General features: G+C 35.1%; 3 protein-coding genes and 1 long non-coding RNA gene across 10 annotated transcripts; 2 read left to right on the top strand and 2 right to left on the bottom strand.

Moving 5' to 3' along the window:
- Positions 1 to 1,141: 1,141 nt before the first annotated feature.
- Positions 1,142 to 8,864, bottom strand: LOC8283828 (probable LRR receptor-like serine/threonine-protein kinase At1g67720). Its single transcript, XM_002525141.4, has 15 exons — positions 8,297 to 8,864; positions 7,053 to 7,584; positions 6,247 to 6,752; positions 5,925 to 6,057; positions 5,729 to 5,800; positions 5,553 to 5,621; positions 5,393 to 5,464; positions 5,015 to 5,083; positions 4,103 to 4,257; positions 3,757 to 3,998; positions 2,825 to 2,951; positions 2,687 to 2,749; positions 2,367 to 2,553; positions 1,837 to 1,969; positions 1,142 to 1,740 (listed from the first exon to the last, which is right to left on the bottom strand). The coding sequence occupies exons 1-15, from the start codon at positions 8,367 to 8,369 to the stop codon at positions 1,402 to 1,404; spliced, it is 2,772 nt and encodes a 923-aa protein (XP_002525187.3). The 5' UTR covers positions 8,370 to 8,864; the 3' UTR covers positions 1,142 to 1,401.
- Positions 8,865 to 10,611: 1,747 nt separating this feature from the next.
- On the top strand, positions 10,612 to 11,743 carry LOC125368694. Its single transcript, XR_007214454.1, has 2 exons — positions 10,612 to 11,401; positions 11,477 to 11,743. It is a non-coding gene; the product is annotated as an uncharacterized LOC125368694 (long non-coding RNA).
- Positions 11,744 to 13,084: 1,341 nt separating this feature from the next.
- LOC8283829 (L-ascorbate peroxidase 2, cytosolic) lies at positions 13,085 to 15,493 on the bottom strand. 2 transcript variants are annotated; one of them, XM_048379954.1, is made up of 9 exons: positions 15,192 to 15,493; positions 14,971 to 15,101; positions 14,715 to 14,889; positions 14,416 to 14,464; positions 14,205 to 14,289; positions 14,025 to 14,135; positions 13,588 to 13,690; positions 13,422 to 13,480; positions 13,085 to 13,334 (listed from the first exon to the last, which is right to left on the bottom strand). In XM_048379954.1, the coding sequence occupies exons 2-9, from the start codon at positions 15,087 to 15,089 to the stop codon at positions 13,316 to 13,318; spliced, it is 720 nt and encodes a 239-aa protein (XP_048235911.1). In that variant the 5' UTR covers positions 15,090 to 15,101; positions 15,192 to 15,493; the 3' UTR covers positions 13,085 to 13,315. The 2 variants fall into 2 exon arrangements, with proteins under 2 accessions (XP_048235911.1, XP_025014203.1); XM_025158435.2 differs by having other exon boundaries at positions 14,971 to 15,098; positions 15,192 to 15,483.
- Positions 15,494 to 15,611: 118 nt separating this feature from the next.
- On the top strand, positions 15,612 to 22,618 carry LOC8283830. Of its 6 annotated transcripts, XM_048379948.1 has the most exons (15): positions 15,612 to 15,743; positions 15,859 to 15,915; positions 16,705 to 16,803; positions 16,896 to 17,023; positions 17,124 to 17,277; positions 17,429 to 17,538; positions 17,671 to 17,754; positions 18,265 to 18,313; positions 18,642 to 18,733; positions 18,860 to 18,998; positions 19,261 to 19,364; positions 19,463 to 20,721; positions 21,064 to 21,156; positions 21,233 to 22,052; positions 22,297 to 22,618. In XM_048379948.1, exons 3-14 carry the CDS (start codon positions 16,711 to 16,713, stop codon positions 21,781 to 21,783), a joined length of 2,856 nt encoding a protein of 951 aa, XP_048235905.1. In that variant the 5' UTR covers positions 15,612 to 15,743; positions 15,859 to 15,915; positions 16,705 to 16,710; the 3' UTR covers positions 21,784 to 22,052; positions 22,297 to 22,618. The 6 variants fall into 6 exon arrangements, with proteins under 6 accessions (XP_048235905.1, XP_048235907.1, XP_048235908.1 ...); XM_048379950.1 differs by lacking the exons at positions 15,612 to 15,743; positions 15,859 to 15,915 and adding an exon at positions 15,759 to 15,858; XM_048379951.1 differs by lacking the exon at positions 15,612 to 15,743 and having other exon boundaries at positions 15,759 to 15,915; positions 18,866 to 18,998.
- The last annotated feature ends 1,914 nt before the right edge of the window (positions 22,619 to 24,532 follow it).

Genomic DNA, 24,532 nt, shown 5'->3' with positions numbered 1-24,532 from the left:
ATCCTATTTGACCACGTGGTTTTCGGAGTTCTCGTGTTTTTCGCCTCTCTTTTGACGGTGTCGTTTAGCTCTTATGTATTTATTCTAAGTTTTTTGAAGATTTAATATATATATATACTTTTATATAAACTCTAAGATACTATATACTAAATTTAACATTTCTTTGTTCAATGCTAATAAGAAAACCTTTTGGTGGTTACGTCAAATTTTAAGTATAAAACATCATAAATACTAATAATATTAAAAGCAAAATTAACTTTCAGAAAAAAAGGGTTAACTCATATATTAAATATATAATACATGAATAAATGTCACTTCATTAAAGATCTTAAGAACTCAATAATTTAGCAAGTTTGAGTAGAAATTTGAAGCTATGTATCTCAATTTAGTATTTTAAGTGGTTTTTAATTTAATTGAAACTTTTTTAAATATATTATCAAACTATTTAAAATAAAAATAAGAAGTTTCAATCTTAATTGTTAAAATTGGATAATCAAATACTAGTAAGCATTATCAGTAGTGACATTTTATTTGAAACAAAAAAAGCTTTTGTCAATAAAAAGAAACACTGAAATTAATTAATTAATTAATTAAATCATCAGAAGTTAATGAAAGGGCATGGGGGGGCGGGGTTCATGAATGCATCATATGACGTGTCGTGTAAAATAGCAAAATCAGGCCACATATTTGCTTCGGTGTAACAAAGATGTGATGTGCGTGTTCTTGATTCGGGTTGCCCTGCATATGCCACACCATTCACCTGGAAAATGATTCACTCCCTTCTTATGTGCACAAAATCAAAGTTAATATGCTGATTAATGTGCAAGATGTTGCTATGAGACTGACAATATTCCAGTGGAAAAGAGCTTATGCAGTTACCGAATATTTCACACCAGAAGAAAACTTGGATAGAATCTGTTTCCCAAGCATTTATATTTAGTATTTTATCTCTTTGGAAGAGTTCGTGCCCGTGCCATCTCTTCTTCTGTGCCAATTATGGGAATTCGGAACCTCTGCAGGATGCATTCTTTATGTTCTTTTGGCCTGCTTTCCTTCAGGGTTTAGTCTTCTACTCTTGCCATCATCACCGTGGCTTTTCCTGCTGAACTTCTGCGGCAAGCGAACAGCAGTAACAGCCATATCTTGTAACTGAGATTTTTATAGAACCAAACAAGGTGACATTGTTGTGGGAGTTTGATCATCCAAAATAACTTGATGTGACATAAGTATCTGGCTCAAACAACATTTCCTTTACCATAGCAGAAATTTACACTCAAAATGGACATACAATTCTCTTCATTTTTTCCTTCCTAGAAAAAACAATATGACTAAAAGGCAAAAGAAGAAAAAAGTAAAAAGAAGTGGAATTATGTGCCTGTGCATGATTGATAAAACAATGAACTATCTAGCTGTTGGGCGTGCTACCGACTCGTCGAGTGATAGGTAATTCTCAGTTCCACCCAATTCCAAGGAACCCAAGTTGAGGGAAGAATGAACAGAATTCCTTGACATGTCATCCGAGTTACCTTCTCTCACTGCCACAGACTCCCTTTCAATTGCAATAGCATCTTGGATCTCCTTCAGAACTTCTGAAATTGATGGCCTCATGTGTCCGTGCGGCTGGACGCACATCAAAGCTTTCTCTGCTATCTTCCACATTGATTGTATATCATACTCATCATCATCTAATGACGAATCAATAACTCCTTGAATATCCCCACTCTCTATGTGTAACTTTGCCTGTCAAAATTGGAGATCTTTCAGGAATCAACTCTCAGTTATATATTCAGTAGTTCAATGTAATAACACTCTAGTTTCCTTGACTAACCAACTTACCCATTGAACTATATTGCGGCAATTAGTCCCAAATTCATTCGATATAGCTTCTTTACCAGACATCAGCTCAAGGAGAATGACACCAAAACTATAAACGTCGCTCTTGTCCGTTAACTGCTGAGAGATATAATACCTGCATACCATAACAACAGTTAGAAATTCACTAAACTCGACAGATCTTTTTAACCAAGGCAATCAGTTACTTATTCCACCAACAGATAAGCTTCCCAAAATAGCCTGAACTATACGTGGCTTGTTAATGACCACGAACACACACAAATGAAGTTCAAAAAAATAATAAAAAAAGAACGGCTAACAAGGTGCAGCAGAGTTCCAGGCAGCTATCGTCCTAAACCTAAATCTATCCCACTTGTTGTCTGTCTTTCATAAGCACATAATAGTCCTAAAATGCCATTAATCACTACAACCAAATAAAGTATTTGAAAGGGATGTAGAAGTAGCAACAATCAACTCAACCGACATTGTTCAACTTGATGTGGGGAAAAAGAAAAGCGCAAGCAAGTACTTACTCTGGATCCAAATACCCTACAGTACCCCGAACCACACTTGAGACGTGCGAAGCTCCATCTAATGCAAGTTTTGAAAGACCAAAATCTGAAACTTTTGCTCTCATATGTTTGTCAAGAAGAATATTACTTGTCTTTAAATCTCTATGGATAATAGCTGGAACACAGCCTGTATGAAGATACTCAATCCCTGAATAGAGAGGCAAGAAAAAGGAAAGGATCATCTCGACGATTGTATTATAAATGTGAGACTCCACTCTAGGAAAGAGCAATAAACCAATGATATAATAAAGGCGAGGCGAAATGGATTAGCTTATATAAACCTTTTGCAGCATCTTCAGCAATCTCAAGGCGCTTGATCCAATTAATACTTCTTCCTCGCGAGCCTATCAAATTTTAAATATATGTGAATAGCAGTACTAATATTGATTCAATTCAAATCATAAAACAGCTGAAATTACCATAAAGATGTTCCTTGAGAGTTCCATTATGCATGTACTCATAAACAAGCATACTTCTCCCATCTTCTTGGCAAAATCCAAGAAACTGTACTAGGTTTCTGTGATGTATCCTTGAAAGAAGAGTCACCTATGTCAAGTAGGCATTGATTCAGTTCCAAGCAAAATATAAAGCCTAGAGCGCAGCATGACTTAGAAAGTAAAATATTTAGAGCAAACTATTTCTTTCAACACTGGATGCTATAATCCAGCAGTAAACCTACTTACAGTCAAATAATGTATCAGTCAAATAGTGTATCAGTCAAATATCAGGTAAGCAATTACAGGGCTTATACGTTCAATAATTAGTTCAAAAACCATGAAAAGTACAGGGGATTATTGACTTTCCAGTGTATCTGAGCTGAGTGCTCAGGAACACCTCCAGGTTATTCTTTTACTTGGAGGACCTCTAATAGCAAAAGCTATTGTAGAACCTAAATCTGAAATAAAAAAGTTAAAATAAAATCTGAAACCTTGAACCTAGCAGATACTATGGAGCTAACAGATACCATGGAGCTAATACATTTCAAATAAAGGTAAATCAATTGAAGTTGATATTAACTGTGGAAATCTTCAAAGAATCTTTTGTTCAAGAATAATCCCCCAAATATTTTATATGAAGTACCTCATGAGTAACATGGAGGCTTGGAGCTAGGGGTTTCAAAATGAAGGCCAAAAATGGTTCTGTTTCCTCCAAGTTTGACAGTTGAACATTTTTTAATTTCAAACCACTATCAGACATTTCTTGTTGCATCTTAATTTTACTCTCAAACAAGAAAATTTAATAAACAACCAAGAACTACAGAAATAAGTCAAAGCATGGCACCTAAACAGAAAGGGCGGAGGATCGACATTGATAACAAAACTGAAATTAGATGAATATAGTAGAAGATTACCTCATTTGAAAACTCTCGCTTTCCCTGGAAGGAATTATTGGTCAGAACTTTCACTGCAATTTCTTTTCCATTTTTCAGTTTCCCATAGTATACAATTCCAAAACCTCCAGAACCTATTTTTTTCTCCAACTTTCTTGTAGCATCTTCAATCTCAGAGAAGGTGAAGCAATATGCTCCTTCTGCAGGATTATCATTCAAGGTAGAAACTAGCCTTTGAACCGGTGGAGGAACCCTGTGATGCTCTGCAAGAAATAAAAAAAAATTAAGTGTTTCTTACTCTTTACTAATAACATGATGGGTAGAGAAGGGACATAAACTTTAAAAATATCAATATCATGCAGCATACCATAATCATGATTACTTTTTTTCCCTCTGCGTATGAAAAAGCAAGATGCTATTGTGGCTATTAGCAGAACTGCTGCTCCAACTGATGAACCAATAATAATACCGGTGTGTTTTTCTCTTCTGCCTCCTTCATGAACATGAAGGTTTCCAGAGTAGCTGTGGTGAACCAAGAAAGTAGATGTAATCAATTTTTTACTTAGGCCTGCACCGCACCTGTGGTACACTAATCATGTGATTTTCCTGTAAGTAGCATGTAATGAGTTTCACGTGTTGCGTGTTAGGTTGAGCTGAGGTACACAAGTGATCATGAGAAGCCCCAAAATTAATTCCTCATTCTGTGTACTTGAGGCCCACTAGAAAAATAATGACAGACCCAACAGATTGTGATAATTATTAGAACATCTAGAAACCCTATGTTGATTATAGGCATTGCAACTCAGTAACCTCAACTAAATATACCAGTACATGGATTACATTGATTACATCTATCGCTACATCTTGTATATCCATAAATTATGATGTAAAGCTTTTACTTAAAAATTCTAGTTTAGAAAGGTCAGTATACATCTTAGGCACAACTGCCAAAATAGCAAATAATTCATCTTTACTCTAAAGTTGACTGCTTTGGACATGCATGAAGATATGAGAAGGGAGGAGGTTGGTTTAATTTGGCCATTTTCACTAGGACAGTCTCTAATTGCCTTGGGTAATTTCTCTATTGTTTTCATAACGTGGAAAGATTTCAGCGGGCAGCAGAAAGATTTCAACTACAATTTATGCAGAACAGGTAACAGCAGTCTCTCAAATAAATATAATAATACAGGGTGTATACTTTGCAGCATGTTAATAATAGCCATACAACTTTTCAAAATGATGAAGCAAGTTATATCTACTTGTTAGAATTTATACTCACTTCAAAAATAGGTTTTTATCGAGAAGACCTGAAGGCACAGTTCCAGATAATAAGTTGTTTTGCACATACCTGCAGGCCATCAAATTTGCCAAGCATATATGAATCATTAAGATAAGTATCAAGCATGTAAGATATTGCATTTGAAAGCAACATAGAACATTGCCATTCATGATTAACATATAAGAGAAAAACTAGAAAAAAAACAAACACAACGAATTGTTTAGTTAATGATAATCTCTTTCTTATCTTCACTTCCAACCATTTTTCTTCATCAGTTCAGACCAAAAAATATATTTTGAATTTCCCACTGAGAGATTCTCCAATGCTCTTCATGTTGCTAAGCTAATAATAACTGATATCCAAGTTCTGATAACTTACAGTTCCCTTAGATTTGGCAGGTTCATTAAAGAGGAAGGCAGCCCACCCGTCAACTGATTGTTCTCGAGATGGCTATACAAGGGAACGATCTTGTTAGCTTTATGACTTGATAAAAAAACAACATTAAATACCAAATGAAGATCACAAGTAATCTGAGTACATGATCTCCAAGTCTGTACATCCAGTAAAATCAGGTATTGGACCGGTCAGCGAATTTCCATCAAGCCATCTGTGACCATAAGAGAAGTTGAAAATAATGAGAAGATGACTAAAAGTTACTGCAGTTAACATGATTAGATAGTATGTCAATATCAGGAAAAAAGAAATTGCACTTACAATTCAGCTAAACCTTTCAACTTTGGCAAATCTGAAGGGATATTTCCTGTCAAATTCTTGCTAGACAAGGAGCTGCCAAACAAAAAAAAGTTATTGAGACTAAATAAGTGTGAAACATCTGATGCATTGTATAAGGCTAAAGCAAAATAGATCCTCGGAAGCATGAAATGAATTCCCAGAAGGGACAGATCTTTACATTTTGATTATTCTTGGCCGTGCATCTGAGTTGCACTGCAACCAAGACCATGGCACTGGCAGACATGGGTCACCACCTTCTTGTGCCCAATCTGTGGATGTGTAGAGTGAAATGACACTTGCAATGACTTCTCCTTCAGCAATTTAACATCAGATATATTAGACTTGAATACTTGTCATTATGCATGATATGATCGATAATGTGATTCATAGCAAAAAAAGAAAATGGAAAACCCCAAACTGAGTTCACAAAATCAGAACATTACATCAAATATCACAATTGAAGCAGCATTTTTGCACTCAAAGAACCAATTTCTACTTACCATCCAATGAACCATCATTTTTCTCTAGATACTTGTTTATCTCCATAGCATTCAAGAGTGGCCCTCTTGAAGAATCAGAAGTCTTTCCAAATCTAAAAGACAATACAAAGGGGAGAGATATGTTGGGATATCCTGGTTGATACAGACGGTATTTTCCTTGAGCATTTTCTTGGATATTAACAATGGGTTTGCTCATATCAGGGAAGCCAGGGAGTATTAGCCTGAACTTCCTGGACTCATCAGGGGCCAAATCTTCAATTTCTGCAAAGTATGTAACAGCCCAACCAAAACCAGGAAAACCATCTAAGTTTAACCGATAGGTTAGTGATCCATTTGTACCAACTACAGCAGTCTGCATCACTTTCTCAGGAGGCCTTTCATCATTGCTGACATCTATTGACATGTTAGTTGAAATTTTCTCTGTACCGGCAGCAACATCAACAAGGTAATTTGCTTTCTTCACAGAGTCAGATTCCCATATTCTATCAAATGGATCATCAGGATACCTGAAAAAGCAGAATACATTTTATTTTTCTTTTTCTCTTATAGCAAGATCTGTGTTAAAATAATGTGGGTTCAAATGAATATCTTAGTACAGCACTACCACATATTTCCTAGGCAAGTTTTAATCATAGGGGCAGGGGTGTGCCTGGGCGTCGCACCATTTTGATTGACTTAATTTATACTTTTCTGCCCCAAACCTCATTTAAAATAATGTCTTACCGTTTGAACAAGCATTCAGATGAATGTAACATCTACAACTGTAGACAGTGAATTGCATCTTTAACCAAAGGTTTTACGCATACCTAACTGGAGCTTCACTATCTGCACCAAAATTGATTCTTGCAGAGATACTGAGATAAAATTGGTTTTCGAATGATGTATAATAAACTGAACCATTAAATTGTCGGAGCTCAAGTGTAGATATGAATGGCTGCCCTGTTGTAGCATTGGATAAGCACACACTGATGGTAGGACTTGAAGCCAGAAATATCAGCTCTATAGACTCTATGGTATTAGCATCAGAAATTACAATCGTGGACCAATGAGTTGCACCAACAGAGATATCAAACTTGGGGTAAACGTTATTGTTGTCAAAGTTTCCATACAAGAATGTCGCCCTTAAAAGATACCTTGTCCTACTTATGACATCCAAAGTATAACAGTACTTCCTGGAATCAGCAGGGAAATGTCTCAGTGTCTTGTATTGCTTCCTTGTCTCATTTGCAACTGATATAGTTGCTGGTTCTCCATAAATTAGACTATCATCAGAAGTCCACACCAGCCCAAGTTCATCAGTGAAATTTTCTTTGCCCCCACAGTTCAAACTCACGAAACCTGTTACAAAATTCACATCATCAACTCATAATGAAAGCAGCATTTTCAATCGCAATTATAAGATTCTTGTCTGGCAACTGGAAACTAGAAAGAATCTGGATTTGCAAAGGAGACATTTTCATTCATAAACGTTAACGACAAGCATTAATTGCAATCACCACAATTCCTTTTCTTGTAGTTCTCTTTTTCACACAAGCATCAAATTATAAATTTGGCTAAAAGCAAGCCCCATTCAATAAAATGAAACACAATAAATTTTTCAATTCATATGCCAGCTGCTGCTGTGTTTCTTATGACATCTACAAAGAAGAAGCACTACAAGTATCCTACTCCAAAGAATTCGAGATTACACATATGTCGAGTTTAACTAAGTAGAAGGTTTAGGTGCCTAAACTTGTTTCTATTCTATAGTCAAAAAAGTAAATCAAAATTGACCAGGAAAAACGCACCTTTCATACTTATGGACCCAAATTAGATACCAATATACAAAGCCGGAAACAATATATATTTAAGTTTTTAGTTTATATGTCAGGGAATTTAACAACACAGGCTATAAGGGGGAAAAGGGAAAGAAAAGAAAAGTGTATTTTCTATAAAAACAAGAAAAGGACCAATGACAGATTGCACATACATAAGGATTAAGGATATCATACGAAACACTGTATGTATACACTTGCATACAAACATAGGGAAAAACAGAAAGTGGGTGTACCTGGCATCTGAGCCGAAGAGGGGTGAAAGAGCATAAGAAGAAGGAGAAAGAACAGGAGAAACCTAGTCTCCATCTATCTGAACTGTGAAGAAAGAAACCGTATTTTCAGGTGAATGAGAGCATATATACAGTAAATGGTGGTTAAAAAAGAAGGAAACTACACACTCTCTGTACTGTAGAGAGAAGGGATAAAGTAGATATCCAGCAGAGACCACTGATAAGTGAGATATCAAGAAAGAAAAAGGGAACATGTAGAAAACTTAAACCAAGCAGAAGAAAATCTCAAAAAAAAAAAAAAAAAAAAGAAATGAACTTTTGTTTTCATCCTGCGGTTTCTTCAGTGTCTGTTGCTCTGTTTTGATTCGAGTTGATTTGGAGAGAGAGAAAGTTGGGCAGAATAAGGAGTCTTTAAAACCATTTTCTTTTTTTTTCTCTTTTGTCTTTTGGCAATCGCTCTCTATCTGTCCATCTCATAGAATGATGGATGGTTAGATTCTTTGGAAATGGAAATGGAAACGGAGGGCAGTGTTGTGTGTAATGTGCAGTGTAGGGTATGTTTTGAAGTGTGGGAGGGTTGGGTAAAAGGGACCTACCATGAGTAGCTTTCTTTTCTGTTTTAGATAACTTCCTTCCTTCCTGCTCTCGGTGAATCTCTACGCTGTTAAATAAGTTACGTGTTATTTGAGTATTTTAATTTACATAACAAACAAAATTATCGTTTATTTATTTAGCCCCGAATCTTAAAATACAAATGTATATAATAATGAGGTTAAATGCGGAGAGCTGATGATCAAAGGCTGCGGACGAGATTCTCCCACGTCATAATCACTGACACTTTTGTGTTGTTGAATGGTGATGGACTCATTGGGTCCCATCCGGTGCTTGTCTCGTCACAGTCACGCCACTGTTTCTTCGCCATTTTCAGTTTCCCACTCATTTCATTCTCTGTTTTTCTTTAATTGCAAAAGAATTAAGTGATTATTACAGAAATTTTAAAAATAAAAATAGAATCTTTCTCCGGACTGTTCCTATCTGAATTCCTCTATCACTTTAGCTTAATGCAATACTTCAAAATTAACTGTCTTTTATAATTTATTTATCGATTCAAATTACAAATTATAAATGAATGCGATATAATAAAAATTGTATTTTTTTTATTATTTAAAATATCTTTTTAAATCGAAATTTGATATTAATGCCAACTTTCGTGGGGTAGGGAATTTAATACGAGACAAATCCAAATCACAATTTAATAGATCATTTAGTAATATTCCAGACATTCTAGGATTCCTATGTTTAGGTTAGTTACGGCACCATAAATAATAATAATATTTCAGATGGAATCAATTTTATTATAGCAAATTAATATTAATTTATAGAGAAAGGAAATGCATATTAGGAATATTGAAATTAAAAACAATTTTGGTATAAAATTACAAAAAAAAAGGTTAGTGCATTAATTGAAAAACCGACCGGCCAATCCTGGAAATAGACAGCGACTCTGAAGTGTTTTTTCTTTTTAATTACGAAACAAATATTGGTTGACCCAACGACCGTTACATCAAATTGTCAAAGAATGTCTTACATTATTTGTGAACTTCGATGATTCGCCGTCGCCCCTGGCAGTTCCTGTTTCCTAAAGTTTTTGTTATTGTTTTGACCATTAGCTTCCTTCTTATATTCTCTGTGCCTTTTCTGTAAGGAACTCGTGTCATTATGAAAATGCCTTAGGTGATTTTAACTAAATCTATTAAGTTTACAAATTTATTCAATTTTAATATTTTAGTTTATGATTTTCATTGATAAGTTGTGCTTTTATTGATATATTAAAGGTGGAGATGCACTCAGAAATTGAAGGGTTTTTGGCCTTTTGGTTTGTTGTCCATGGCCAAGTTTTGATGGCTTGTTCTAACAACACTAATTAAAAAAAAAAAAGCATGAATGGTACTTCAAATTCTCAGTTTAAAATGCAATGTTCCAATCATTAATAGTATAATAGTTGGTTCTGCATGGATTGCTCAATTATTCATAAATTCATTCATATTACTTAAATTACATTTTGAGATATGCCATGGTCACTACTTATGACAAAAGCTGCAAAATGCATAACAGGCTTGAAATATAATACATACATTGATTGAAATTATGATATAATGAACTCATACTTCACTTAATATTAGTTGTACCCATTAAGCCCTTCTTTTTTTTCTTCCTTTTGTTAATAATTTGAACCAACATCTATAGGAATGGAGATTAACATATTATACTGCATAATTTTGTTTTTAACTTAATAATACCATTTGAAACTGATAAAACAAAGAAATCCTGTTAACATTATTAATTAAGTGGAAACTGCATTTCTCAGCTGAAATCAACATATTGCTGTTGTCATTGTCAACATCACACCATATATATTAACCTGAGATACAGACTTTACAACCATTCCACCCATTTCCTTTTTTTCCCCTTCTTTTTGTTTGGCATCTTATCTCTTGCTTTTTGGTTGAACTTTTAGAATTTTAACTTTCAAACTCAACCATCTCATAGTTTCCAAATTGTGAGCTGGCTGCATGATTAAATTATATTCAAGTTGCCAAAGGATAGTCTAAAATTAGTGGGTTAATGGTGAAATATGAATTTGTAATACAAGAGAGTAGCAATTTAAATTTTATCAGCTCTGCTCCCTTCTTACTATTTAAGCCAGTAATCCAATAATCAAATGCCAACCATATAACACAATTTAAACACTAAAATGTGCATTAGATATTATGTCAATTAGAATTAATGTACAAGTTATGAAATATAAGGTATTACACCATCACAAAAACTAAGGCAAGTAAAAAAAAAAAAAAAGAAAGCCCTTGTGGGAATTTGATGAAAGGAAAAGCAAACCCATTGAGACATTCATAATTTTAGATCACTTTATCAAACTTTAAACAAGATACGCTTTCTTTATGGAATTGTTTAAGGCCTGCCTTTTATCAAAGATAGCTTTGTTCTAACTTTCCAAAAAGATGACTGACCTCTTGATTTTTAATGCTTCCACTTTTTCTCTTTACCATTTGGACTTCCAACTCCCAAAGTGGAATCAAATGTTACAGATAGGTATCCTCTCAAAATTATTTGAGGCTACTGTGTTTCTTTTATGTATATTTTATAATAACTCTGAACTTTTCTTAGTGTTGAAGTCTTTGAAGTCCTGACAAGCACTGTGGTTTTATGTTGGCACAAAATCAAAAAGATACAAAAATAATGGTTGTATGCCAATTACATATCAATTTGACTAAATCAGAGGTAAGTTTTGCAACTACTCCCAACCCATGTTTGTAATCTGTATCCTCCCCCCTTTTAGAAAGTGAAAAATATTCTTTCACAGTGCTATGCTCACATAGTGTTTGCTTGTTTGTCTTAACGGTTAAGAAATTAAGAAATTATTACAATTTAAAAGAGGAATCTAATTAATTGTTAATATGATTATTTGGATAATATTAATTTTGAGAAATTTATGTAAGGATATGAAATTTTAAAAGATAAAATTCTCAGGTTTCATTTTAAAGTTCTAAATCTTTAAGTTGGTTTATAAATTAATTAAGAGCTACACCATGTAATTCTTTTTAAAGTTAAAAATGTTAATCCATTATTCAATTGATATGAAAGTATATTATTTATCCATCCAATTTAAAGTTTTAAATTTTTCAAGCAAGATTAATCTATAGGTGAAAGTTTCTAAATGTCATATTTTCTTTGAGATAATGTGAATCACATCTTTGTGCCATTTTCCCCGAGAGTCTCAAAATGGAGTAAAAATTGAAGAATAAAAATAGTAAGCCAAGTTCTTCAAATGATCTTTAGGTTAATTCAACATACGCACATATAGATGTAACTTGGTTTATACACTTCAAATTTGTCAATTTTTTTCTTTTTTTTTATTGTACATATATCTAAAAGTGCCGAACAAGATATTTATAGATGTTGAATAAAATATATTTATAGGTGTCAAAACACTACTTCGAGAATTTTAATATAATTATATACTTAAAGACTCAAACACGAAACTTTAGTTAAACTAGAAAAGACTTTACCATTTTATATTTACGCTATTGGATAAGATAGATTTATTACTAAACCAACTAAAAATGCATAAAATTGAACAGAAAAAACTAATTTACAGTTACGTATTTAAAACTCGAATTTAGAACCTAAAAGACATTTACCAATTTGCTATTAAACCAACTAAAAATGCACAAAATTGACCAAAGAAAACTAAATATAGAAAACGTAAAGCATTTACAATTTGGCAAATCATGTTTTACTATTTTGAAAATTAAATGAGGAAATTGATACTAGACGACTAAGTAGGACCCCTGCGAGGCAAAAAGAAAACAAATATAACAACTAAGAAATCCAACATCACTACATAGAACAAAGCACATACACCCATTTTAGGTGATGTCTTGACAGGGGACACGAAGACACAAGTTACAAGAAGCGAAGCTAACATTTCTTGTCTTGTATTTGGATGACTCACTTGACTCGCACTGTTATGGCTACTCAACCAAGTAAATTCACAGATTTAAGGCCCGCCTTCTGTTGAAGTTGTAAGGAGTTTCTTGAGGTAGAAAGGCCCATCTAGAGAAGCTAGTGACACCATAACATCAGTCAAGAATGTACTAATTTTATATCAAATCTTTTCTATATCATGAATCAAGCACTGTGTTGAGGCTTCTGAGAAAGATTAAACACATGAATTTTCACTTTGTATCTTCAAGAAAGTCGACAGATTCATGAAACGAATGGAATCCCAACAGAAACAAACTATGTACTAAGCCATTCCTTACATCCAAGGCAGCTTCAACACAAAGAAACCACACAAATATGATTGCACACGCATTCATCAATTATAAGGCAACAGCAAAGCATCTGATAAATAAGTAATTGTAATAGCCCTGGAGATAAACTAGCTGTTTCAATCATTAATCACAAAACACATGCTGCACTGAGCCTGCAGATTCAGCCTCCTCATTCAGCATCAGCGAATCTGAAGTAAAAGGAGACAAATTAAGTTAACTTCAGAATAAGTAACAACAAAGCAAATAAAGAGGACAAAATAAAATCTTTTGCTTACCCAAGTTCTGAGAGCTTCAAATGAGCTTCTTCATAATCTTCAAAGAACGCATCCTCATCCTGATGAAGAGCAACCACCATAACAATCAGAGTTTAAATAATTACACCTGACGGGATGTATGTAGCTAACGGCTGCGAAGAAATTGTATATATAGCTAAATACTCACGGCAGCATATTTTTCAACTAGAGGACGGAAGACTGGATCTTGCAGAAGAGCCTTGTCTGACGGCAGCTGAATGAGGCCTTCTTTTTCTCCACTCAAGAGTTCCCTGATTAACAGTATCAAAATTGATATCGCTTATTTTAACTTTCAAACATGCAATGATGCGAAGGCCTGTGGGATTAAACTCCAAACAGTTGAGCACAACTTTACTTAATCCAAATACAGAGCTGTCTACATATATTAATTGGGAAATGTAACTTAATTGAGATCTTGCGTTTAATCATACAATCAACCTTGAAGAGTCCAGATTCACAACAATAATCTGCTCATTATATTTCAAATGAAGAGTTGTTCTAATAATACAGTTACCCAAGAGCATCATGCATAAACATACATAAGAGAAGAGACTAAGGCAATTAACTTTAAGAAAGAAAGATTACCGATTATCAATGGAGATGAAATTAGACTTGCTTGAAATAGGAGTTATAAAAAATGAGGGGGTTGCTAGTCCAGGGTCCCTCAAATCCAGAGCGCTCCATGTGACACCTTCCCTGCAGCAAAAACCAAGAGCATTGATCAAGATGTATGGCATTTGCCAGGATTCTTGTCTCATTTCTCACCTAGCAATATATACGTAGCAAGGTCTGACCACCAGATAATGCAACAATATCTTTGTCACTAAGACCCATTCGACCGAAGACGTCCCTAAGATGATCAGAACCTAAAGCAAGACAACTTATATATATAGACTTTAGTTACAGTTATGCGCTGTAATGATTTTATGTTGATCATTTGACTTAAAAAAAGAAAAAAGAAAAAAGAAAGACTGACCTTTAGTAGCATCAGGTAAGCGACCTTCTGGAGGAGGATCAGTTTTGTCCTGTATCAACACAAGAATTTAGTTTTATCTTTGCTTCAGATGTCAGATATGGTGATCCAAATAGGCAGTCAGACACATATAAGAACAATAAATAAAGTCTCAGCGGCGAGTAGCTGATTACAAACAGGTCTCCCTGGATGGAAAGGAATCTCAGACCCTCCTGTAACTGTTACAACTCCAGCTAACTGTAAAAATTGTAATCATATGTTCATATTGTTAACAGCCAAAATACTTGAAGAGCTATAAATACCTGATAGAAGTCGGCATAAGTTAAAATAGGAAATTGCTGCTTGATAGGTTCAAGAAGTTTGACAGCAATATCAAGACCATTATTTGCCTCGTGAGCAAGCTCAAGTGGGTGCCTGATCGTCCCAAACGGCCCACCTGTTCTTGTACTGACATCAAAAGTACCTGCAGCATGCCATCTGCAACAAACCATATAAACTAATACACGAGCCTCTTAAAAACTCACCCACATGGAGTCTTGTAGAAGGTGGAGATGTTACGCTAAGCGAAGGATTATTGGAGCACAGTGCTTCTCAGCAATGAGTCCTCTAAGCTTCCTCCTGCATTTCTCAACTGCTTTCTGATACTCTTCGCTCACCTTCGGGTAGCTCTTCCCCATCTTCGTAAACTACTTACAATGCAAATTCAAGATCAGATTACAGTGTACTAATCGACAAACAACACATGCAAGAATCAAAATGCAAAGCATTATATGAAATACCTGAAAATAGATCACCAGCTAGCTGCTTTCTACAATTGTCTAGTGATCAAGAACACCATAGAGAGACAGGGAGGCTAGTACTAAATTCTAATAGGCAATGATGCTAGCTAAGGACAAGAGAAGGATGCAGCGTTGGTTTTATGTCTGGTTGGTTCTATATTTTAATTTTAGGCTTGGAAATCATATCATCTTAGTGACTTCTGGAATGACCTGCCATTCTTTCATTTTCACATTTCCAAATCTTGCTAATTTTTCAGTTCAATTCGAAAATATGATCCAGTCGTAATACATTGTTATCGGAGAAGTCCGACCCGCTATTATGCAAAACCTTTCTGAAATAGGCCGATATAAAGTATCTGGGAAATAATGGGCCAAACAAAAAGCCCAAAATGTAGAATAGAGGTGTAAAATTACGTGAGTGACAGGTCAGCGAAGAGCCATTCCATCAACGACGACAACAACAATAAGGGGGAGCACCCAACCCATCAAATAATAGAGAAAGAAAGCCACGGCCACCTATTTATCCATCCGTCTATCCATCCATCCATCATTGTAACCTTTTTTATTTTTTATAATTTATTTCTTTATTTTTTTGTCTCTCTTCTGCTACTGCTACTTCTTACTCTCTTTTCTTTATTTTTGTGGCTTCCGCATTTATTATCCAAAGGTTCACTCTCTCTCGCGCTTTCTTCATATTCTTTCTCTTATTTTCCATTTTCTCACTGTAAGTATTATCCTCCTTTCTATTTTGTGAAATCTCTACTTAATTTTTTAGGTACTTTTTTCCCTAAAAAATTAATTAATCGTTCGCTGAACCCTGTGAAATTTAGAGAATCCGTTTCCTAGTTTAACACAGCTTGTCGGATTTGGATACGGGATTTTCGGATCCTGATTTTAGGTCCAGATGCAGATTTGTGTTGCTTTTACGCTTTTTTTGTTGACTGATTTTTTCCGGATTTATTTATTCGTTTATTTTGTTTACTGTATGAAGTGTGAATCAATTAACGGTTGGATCGATTAGTTTTGTTTTTTCTTTAGCTGCTGTGTTTATTCAATTGAATGTAATTATATGACTTTACACTGTGTTTGGCTCTGGACAAAAAAAAAAAAAAGATAAAGGGAAGTGAGAGGACATACTGTTTTTAACATCGTTTGATGTAATTTTGTTTTAAATTCTTTTTTACCTGTTTGAACTGAAAACATGGTAATCCGCTGCATAGTGTATTTTAGGTCACAGCAACCAGATATATCTTGTAAATTGTAGTTAAGATAATCGAATATATGCTATTATGCTATTATTAGTTTGCTGCTGACGTTTGGAGTTTGCAAAATGTGGCTTTAGCTTTTCTTTTTTCTTTCTTAATTAACATGTATATGGTGTGTTTGCATATTATAATGACTTGTATGTCAGTGTGGGAAGAATAAGAAATGATGTTACATCTGAGAAAATAGAATATATAAAAGAAGTATGGTTAATCAGTATGTGATGTGTTTTATCTTGCTGAATATTTAGGCAACCATGAGTGATAGGGGTGACAAAGTGTGCCCATTGTGCACCGAGGAGATGGATTTGACCGATCAGCAATTGAAGCCATGCAAATGTGGCTATGAGGTTTGAGCTCCAAAATTTAACTTCTCCATTATTATAGTAGTTTTATTGACACTTCTTTTTTACTGGCATTTTTGTTTTCTTTATTCTCACAGATTTGTGTTTGGTGCTGGAATCAAATCATGGAGATGGCTGAAAAGGAGAAAACTGAGGGTCGCTGTCCAGCATGCCGCTCAGCTTATGACAAAGAAAGAATTGTTGGAATGGCTGCAAATTGTGAAAGGTTGTTATTTTTGCATGCATGCTCTTTCTTTGTTTTAATATGCAGTTCTTTGTGATGAGCCGTTGAGGGTTGCACTTGACACTACATTCTTACTTTACAGATTGGTGGCTGAAATAAATTCAGAGCGAAAACTAAAATCACAGAAGGCAAAGCCAAAACCATCTGAAGGAAGGATGCATCTTAGCAATGTTAGGGTTATTCAGCGGAATCTAGTGTACATAATTGGATTACCACTGAACCTTGCGGATGAAGCAGTGAGTGTTACCCTTAAACCTGTCATAATCATGCTTTCGATGGCTTAATTCTTTTCATTTGCATCTTATACTTGGTTTACCCTTTTTTTTTTCTTTTCAAATATCTGTATTCAAGTATCTGATCATGAAATCTCTTTATTCATTGCATCAGCTTCTTCCGCGGAGAGAGTACTTTGGCCAATATGGAAAGGTGTTGAAGGCCTCTATTTCTAAAACATCAACTGGGGTTATTCAGCATTCTTCAAACAACAGTTGCTGTGTGTAAGTGCCTTAGCTATTTATTATCAATTATTTTTTGGTTCCTTACTCCTCATCACTCTCTCTCTTTAAGTGGGATGAAATTTGTATAGGGTATGCTGTCATGTAAAGTGGTTTCCTTTTGCTCACTCTTAGGTATATAACATATTCGAAAGAGGAGGAAGCAGTGCGTTGTATTCAGTCGGTTCACAGTTTTATCTTAGAAGGTAGATCCTTAAGGTAAGCACATATATTTTTTAATAGGGACATAGAATCATATTATTGTGTTAAGCTCTAAATGAATGTGGTAAAGCATTAGAATTCGTTACTTGTTTGCATTTTACAATTTTGTAATTTACATGTTCTTTTATTTTTCTCTTAAAATAGAGTTGATTAGTTAGATTTAAGTGGATGTATTTAAACACATATTTTCTTTAGTTTACTTTGTGAAAGATCAATTACATTATGATAATAGAAGAGGGGTTTTTCTTCTTTTAAATGTCTCTTTACTTTGTGTAAATAATGGAGGTTCTAGTAGAAAAGAAAGTATTTTAGGAATTTTACTATTTATAATTTTGGGAGAGGGGGCGATTTTATTTTGTTTCTTAATCTTAGTTGCAATTATTCTCATTTCTATGAAGAATAATCTATTCATTTATCTTGGGCTTGGCCTCTGCCCTTTTATTCTTCTTTGGTTCTTCATAAGTTTGCCATGCTTGTTTGATAATTAATTAGAAGAAGTAATTGCAGGGCATGCTTTGGAACCACCAAATATTGCCATTCATGGCTTAAAAACCAGGTATTTATGCTTGAACATGCGCATGTATCCCCACCTCCATCATCCTTCCCCCAACCTTGTGCACATAGGCACTCATGAATTCTAATAAGAGGTCCACTAGAGATTGAATGAAAAGATATTTTCTTTTGTTCCTTCAAGGTGAATGGAGAAAAAAAAAAAAAACATTTTGGATATGATTGATTCATGCATACCAAACACTGAAAAACGCAGAAAGATTACAGGAATATATTTTTGTGAAACAAACAGAATCTCAGAATATTCACTATTTTGTTAACCAAGAACACAACCTCCCTGGACATCTGTTTGATTAGTGCTTCTGCTGATTTAGCCTTGCAGCATTCCAGACTGTTTGTATTTGCATGAATTTGGTACTCAAGAAGATAGTTTTACAAAAGATGATTTAGTTTCTGCCTTTACAAGGTAAGATCATTTAGTCTTATTTTCATATTCAGATTCTTGGTTGTTTTTTAATTGGCATAAAGGCTGTGTATGGTCCATGCCAAGTTATAATTATCTTAAGTGAATTAATACATTGTGGTGCTAAAGGAGTAGAGTTCAACAAAATATTGGTGCGACTATAAATTTGCATCGACGTTCGGGGAATATGTTACCACCCCCAGCAGATGAGTATACCGATGGAAATATATCATCAACAGCCACACCCGATTGTAGAGGTCCTGTTAATGTAAGACATTGTTTTAATGTATGTTTTTTTTGGAACGTCTGGTTTAACAGTTGTGACTCAATTGTGGATAATCCTTGTAAGATCTAACATGTCCCTCATAAGGTGAAACTAGGTTGAGAACGGTTGTTTTGTTGAATTATATGCTGTTCAAAGCATTTCATTTTCTGGTGATGTTTTGAACAAATGTAATAGATTATTTGGATTAAGAGTTGTTTTCTAGAATTGCTTACAACTGATAGACTTTGCTGTGTCTTTTCTGCAGACTGTTGGAAACTCTGATGGTGGATCTTTTGCTGACTCTGATGGTGGATCTTTTGCTGATAATGGTACAGAAAGATCTAATGCACTTCCTGGGGCAGCATCATGGTATAAAATTTAGTGATAAATGGCTTTTGAATTGTGTTTCAGTTGATATGTGGCTTCCCAAATTTTTATCTCATTTATTTTGTAACTTCTATTGTCAGGGTCATGTGTGTCTCTTCTAGCGTACCACTGGCTACAAGCATGTCAGTTGCAGCTGGAACTCATAGTCTTAAGCCCGAAACACCAAGTAGTAACGAAGCTCTTGCTTCTGAAATTGGAAGCCCCAAAGGATCTTCTGGTGCGAAAAATATTACAATACCTGAAGGAAGTTCTGAAGCACAGCCATCTGTTGTATCATGTGGTGGTGATGTCATAACATCTGCTGGCACAAACTCTCTAGGACTTGCCAAACAGTCTCCTCCTCCAGCTATGAACAAAGAGGAAAATTTTGCGGATGGAGAGTTTCAGGGATTATGCTCGGCAGTATCGTCAATTAGCATTTCTAGCCATCCTAAGGATGAGAACACTAGTTCTGCTATTCCAATAAGTTCAGTTTATACCCATAGCCTGCCCATAACTCGCGGTTCATATCAGGATGTCAACCTACTTATTGAGTCTTCAGCTTCACCAGCATTAAGGGAAAGCTCAATCGTGGAGGATTTACCAGGTTTTGATAAACAGCTTAGTGATTCTGGAGATGCCTACAATCTACAACTCCGATCTTGTCTACTTTCTTCAAAACAGAATCTGAAACCCTTGGGTCATCACCCTGGGCAGCAAGGCGAAAGTAATCATCATAGTCCTGTTGATTCCCATCAGAGCACTGTACCAATTAAATGCGATGGTGTTGCTTATCAGTTGAGGTCTGGCCTGCCAGTACTGTCTAATGGGTCCTGTGGTAACCAGCCTAGTGGCCATTTTGAATTGGATAGGGCTTCTAACTATTCTAGTATCTTGTCTGATGTGGGATCAGCTAAATATTTGGAAGGATGTGATGATACTAAAGTTAGTTCTAACAATAAAGCTTTTCTGGATATAGGGGAAAGCAGCATTATCTCTAGTATTCTATCTATGGATTTGGATGCATGGGAAGATACATTGACCTCACCTAAGAGTTTTGTCAAGTTGCTAACTGAAACTGACAAGCAACATGGTACACTAAAAGTGCCAAGTTTAAGAAAAGTACAGGACAGCAATCAGTCAAGGTTCTCCTTCGCCAGACAGGATGATTTCCTTGACCAGGATTGTAATATGGGGCATCCTCTGGCAAATGCAATCAATAGTTCTTCTGCTTCTCATCATTATAATGAGAACAAGTATCTTAGCATGGACAAATACAATGATATTTCTTCAAATGGTAGTTCTGTGGAGTCCAATAGTTTTCTCAGCAGTCATACTTTTCCGGGATCTAATTATTCAGGTGAATTACTATCTAATTTATGTTTTTCTTTTTCTTGCAATGCTGCTTCCTTTCTTGCTTTGGTAAAGTCTTGAACAGTATGGTGTTCTTCTGAAATTCATATGGTTTTGGGAATAGCAAAGTGCTTGAATTGTCACAGCTAGTCCCATACAAGTTGCTTAGGAAAACGAGGAGGGAAAGGGAAATAAAAGGATATTACTATAAGATGGGAAACCACATGCCTTCCAGTAAAAAGTTGGAGTTAAAGAAAAGGTTCTTTTTGGGGAATTAATGCATTATGATTTCCTAGACTCCAATTTGTGTTCACATTATTATCCTTTTGAAGCTCTTGCATTTTTGCAGTTGCCAAAGCTCCAACATCTCCACCAGGATTTTCTGTTTCAAGCAGGGCAGTACCCCCAGGGTTTCCTACTAATAGGCCAATGAACTATGATGGTCTGTTTTCTTATGCTTTATGACGGTTTATGCATGTATTTTATTGGCAAATATTAATTTTTTTGTTTATGTGCAGCAAACTTTATGCTTCAAAACTCTGCACCATCATCTAGGAAAGTTGGTAGCTACGCTGATGTTGAATTCTTTGATCCTGCAATTATGGAAGTTGGTGATGGGCTCCTGGCAGCAAGGCTGAATAGTTCAAGCTTTGACATGAGGCCGGCTATGTCGTCGCGTTTTAGTCCTTTTGATCATGATACAGAGCTTCAGTTGCTGATGCAGCAACCAATTTCTGCCAAGCAGAACCATAGATTCCCAGATCACTTCAGGAGTAGAGTCTCTCCCCCAAATGATGCTTACAACATATCATCCATGCTTATGGGCCAATCCCCACCCAGCAATCCATCTCCATTTGCACAAGTGACAGCTCAACAGGTTAGAAATGTACACATGTCAAATGGCTGTTGGAGTGGTTGGGATGAGACCAAGAGTGTCAATAATGTGGGTATGCCAGAATTGCTCGTGAATGGGAGGCTAGGATTCAACAAAATTATCCCTAGTCATGAAGATCTGAAGTATCACATTTCTAGTTCCAGCAAGCTATACAATAGAGGATTTGCCTTGTAGATTTTGTTGAAATTGGAATTCCGTGATGCTTGGATAGATTAATGGGAATGTGAGTGGGTGATTTGTTGGATGTGAATTGCCATTGTTTTTTATGAGGCCGGTTCTCTTGATTTTGTGCACACTGTTCTATTGGCAAAGGACAAGTAAGCTGCATTGTTTGCCCTCTTGTCCAGGAAGCTCCATCTGGTTTTGAAGAAATAAAGCCTATTATGCCTGCAGAACTAAAGGTGGAGGTTTTGAAGGATATGTTTGACTGGCATTGTTTCATGGTAGGCCTCTATGATTATTTCATTTAGTGCAGTCATTTTCATTCCATAGTATTACTGAGAATCTTCATGGACGCATGAAGTGAAGAATTTAACCACCTGCTTCTGCAATTTTTTTCTTTTCAGTTTCTTATGTACTCTTTTCATTGTGGATGCAGAAATCATTACCTGTTTGTTTTTCCTTGAAGCAGATACAGTTGCCACACGAATTAAGTTCCAATAAACCATTATTGGTTTGTAATTGCAGGTATGCTGAAACAAGAACATTTCTTTTGGCATGGGCAGCTAGCTTACTCAGGATGGATTGAATCCTATAATTAACTTATTGACTGTCTGAAGAGAAGGAAAAAGACACGAGACGTAAAGTTCAGTGTCCTCGTTACATGACATGGGGCAAAATCTGGGGGAGGTATTCAGTTTCAAGCCACCTTGGTTAAACCACAACATTCCTATGATGAGCGACAGGTGGAACCTTTTACTGTTTGTAGAAGTACGATAGGTGGAACCCAACATTCCCATCAAGTTCTAATTTTCTCATTGGATGAAATTCGATATTGCATTTCTAGTAACGCTTTCTTTTACTCCTACAGCAGGTTTACTAGATGGATGAAATTTTGTTTTGCATGTTAAGCTGTTAGATTTTTGGTAGGCTTTTCCAATCTCAGAAGCTCATTTTGAGTCGGATAGAGTCGTGTTTTCTTCTTATGTGCTCTTTTCAATTTTCATATTGAACCGGTCCTGTAATTGTTGCTGGAATCCAATTGCACGGGATGGGATGATTTATAGAGTTCCTGGGAACGAAATATAATACCCTGGCGAGGCAGAAGAAGGCAGTTATGGGAGAAGGGGCGGTTGGCATAGAAAAGATAGTCAAAAGTTCACTTGTGTTTACTCGTGTATAATTGAAGCTGTAGGCTCATATGCCAAATGCATACGTGATAGGGTTAGGGTTAGGAGGAAACTGGATTTTACCAAAATCCTAAAATCCATAGTTTGAATGAGCAACGTTTTGTATATTTAGTAAAATCAATTGTCTGTTGATTCATGAAATCCTTTAAAAATGAGGCATTTAAAAAGTGGGGATTTTTATCGATCTTTTTCCATATTTTGTTTTTAATCAAACACGAGAGATTGCATGAATACATGGAATTAGAATGAATAGAGAACTTTGTCAATCCAAACAAGGCTCTTTAAGTATTTGGGAAAAATGAATGCTATCATCAGTGTGTAAAGAAAAAGAAAATGAAGAAGGTTGAGGTAATATTTCTCCAAGTAAATTGACTAAATGCGTGTGTCTTCTTTTAAGCAACAATGTCTGGTCCGACATAGTCCTCTTCATCAGAAATCAGAATACAGTACAAAGTTAAGTAGAGGAGAAATAATTCATTCAAACTCCCAATTTCCTATTTTTCATTTTTTTTTTTTTATAACCTCAGAAATGGATTCGTGCAAAGTTGGAATTCTATAGATGCACAGTAACATACTGTGGGGTTGTAGCTAGCAGATAATAGAAACTCTAAGTAATTTGGGTAATTTATTTTTGACTAAATTAATAATTTGAATTGTGAAAAAATCATATAATCTGAGTAATAGTTAGTGAAACAAATCCAAGCTCTAGTCTTACTTATTAAATTCTTAAAAAAAATAATTAATAGATTTAAATTTTCTTTTCTTATTATTTATTTTCTCAATTACAATTATTTAATTTTGTTAGATTATGGAAATACAATTAGAGCTAATACTTGGTATCAATCTTATCGTGGAAACAATCCTTGTACTCTTTCTATATTACTTGTTTCGATCTGTGCACTTACAAAATTTACCTAACATTATGCCCTTTAAACCATTTCACATAATGAAATCACTTTTATATTTGATGTGTACTAAAGCCAACAGCCAGTAAGCCTAGCTATTAAACCATGCTTAGTTTAAGCATAAAAAAAGTTTTGACTAAGCCTCAGTAGGGATGGCAAAGATCAAGTACCCATCCATTAGGAGATACATGAAGATAAACCTATATGGTATATAAATATCTAAATCCATTTTAAATTACCTTTGTGAATCTCATTATTTGTATTTTATCTCAACAATGGTTAAGATATCTTATTTAGACAATAAAAAAATTAAAGAGAAAACTTCTAAAAAATTTTTATAATTTAATTGTAAGTGATAACCGGGTATCATAAACCAGCCTGTTGCATCCTAAAAAGGCAAGATTGACCAAAGATTAATGTCCACTATGACTGCGACTCTAAGGGAATGTATCCTGAGGGGACTCTAATCATAGAGTTTGACTCGATCTAGAACTCTAAAAATAAATAAGAATATAAATCTTAATACAATTAGGATGATCTATAAACATGAAGCTCTCCCCTAAATAGACTGGAAGACCTTCAACGTCTATATAAGAAATGAGGACGGTACACATCAGGTACAACCAATTTTACACACTTAAACACTTTAGCCATCCTCACATAAAATAC

This window comes from Ricinus communis, chromosome 10 (assembly GCF_019578655.1).
Source record: "Ricinus communis isolate WT05 ecotype wild-type chromosome 10, ASM1957865v1, whole genome shotgun sequence".
In the NCBI taxonomy this organism is placed as follows: domain Eukaryota; kingdom Viridiplantae; phylum Streptophyta; class Magnoliopsida; order Malpighiales; family Euphorbiaceae; genus Ricinus; species Ricinus communis.
This window is presented reverse-complemented; position numbering and strand designations above follow the sequence as displayed.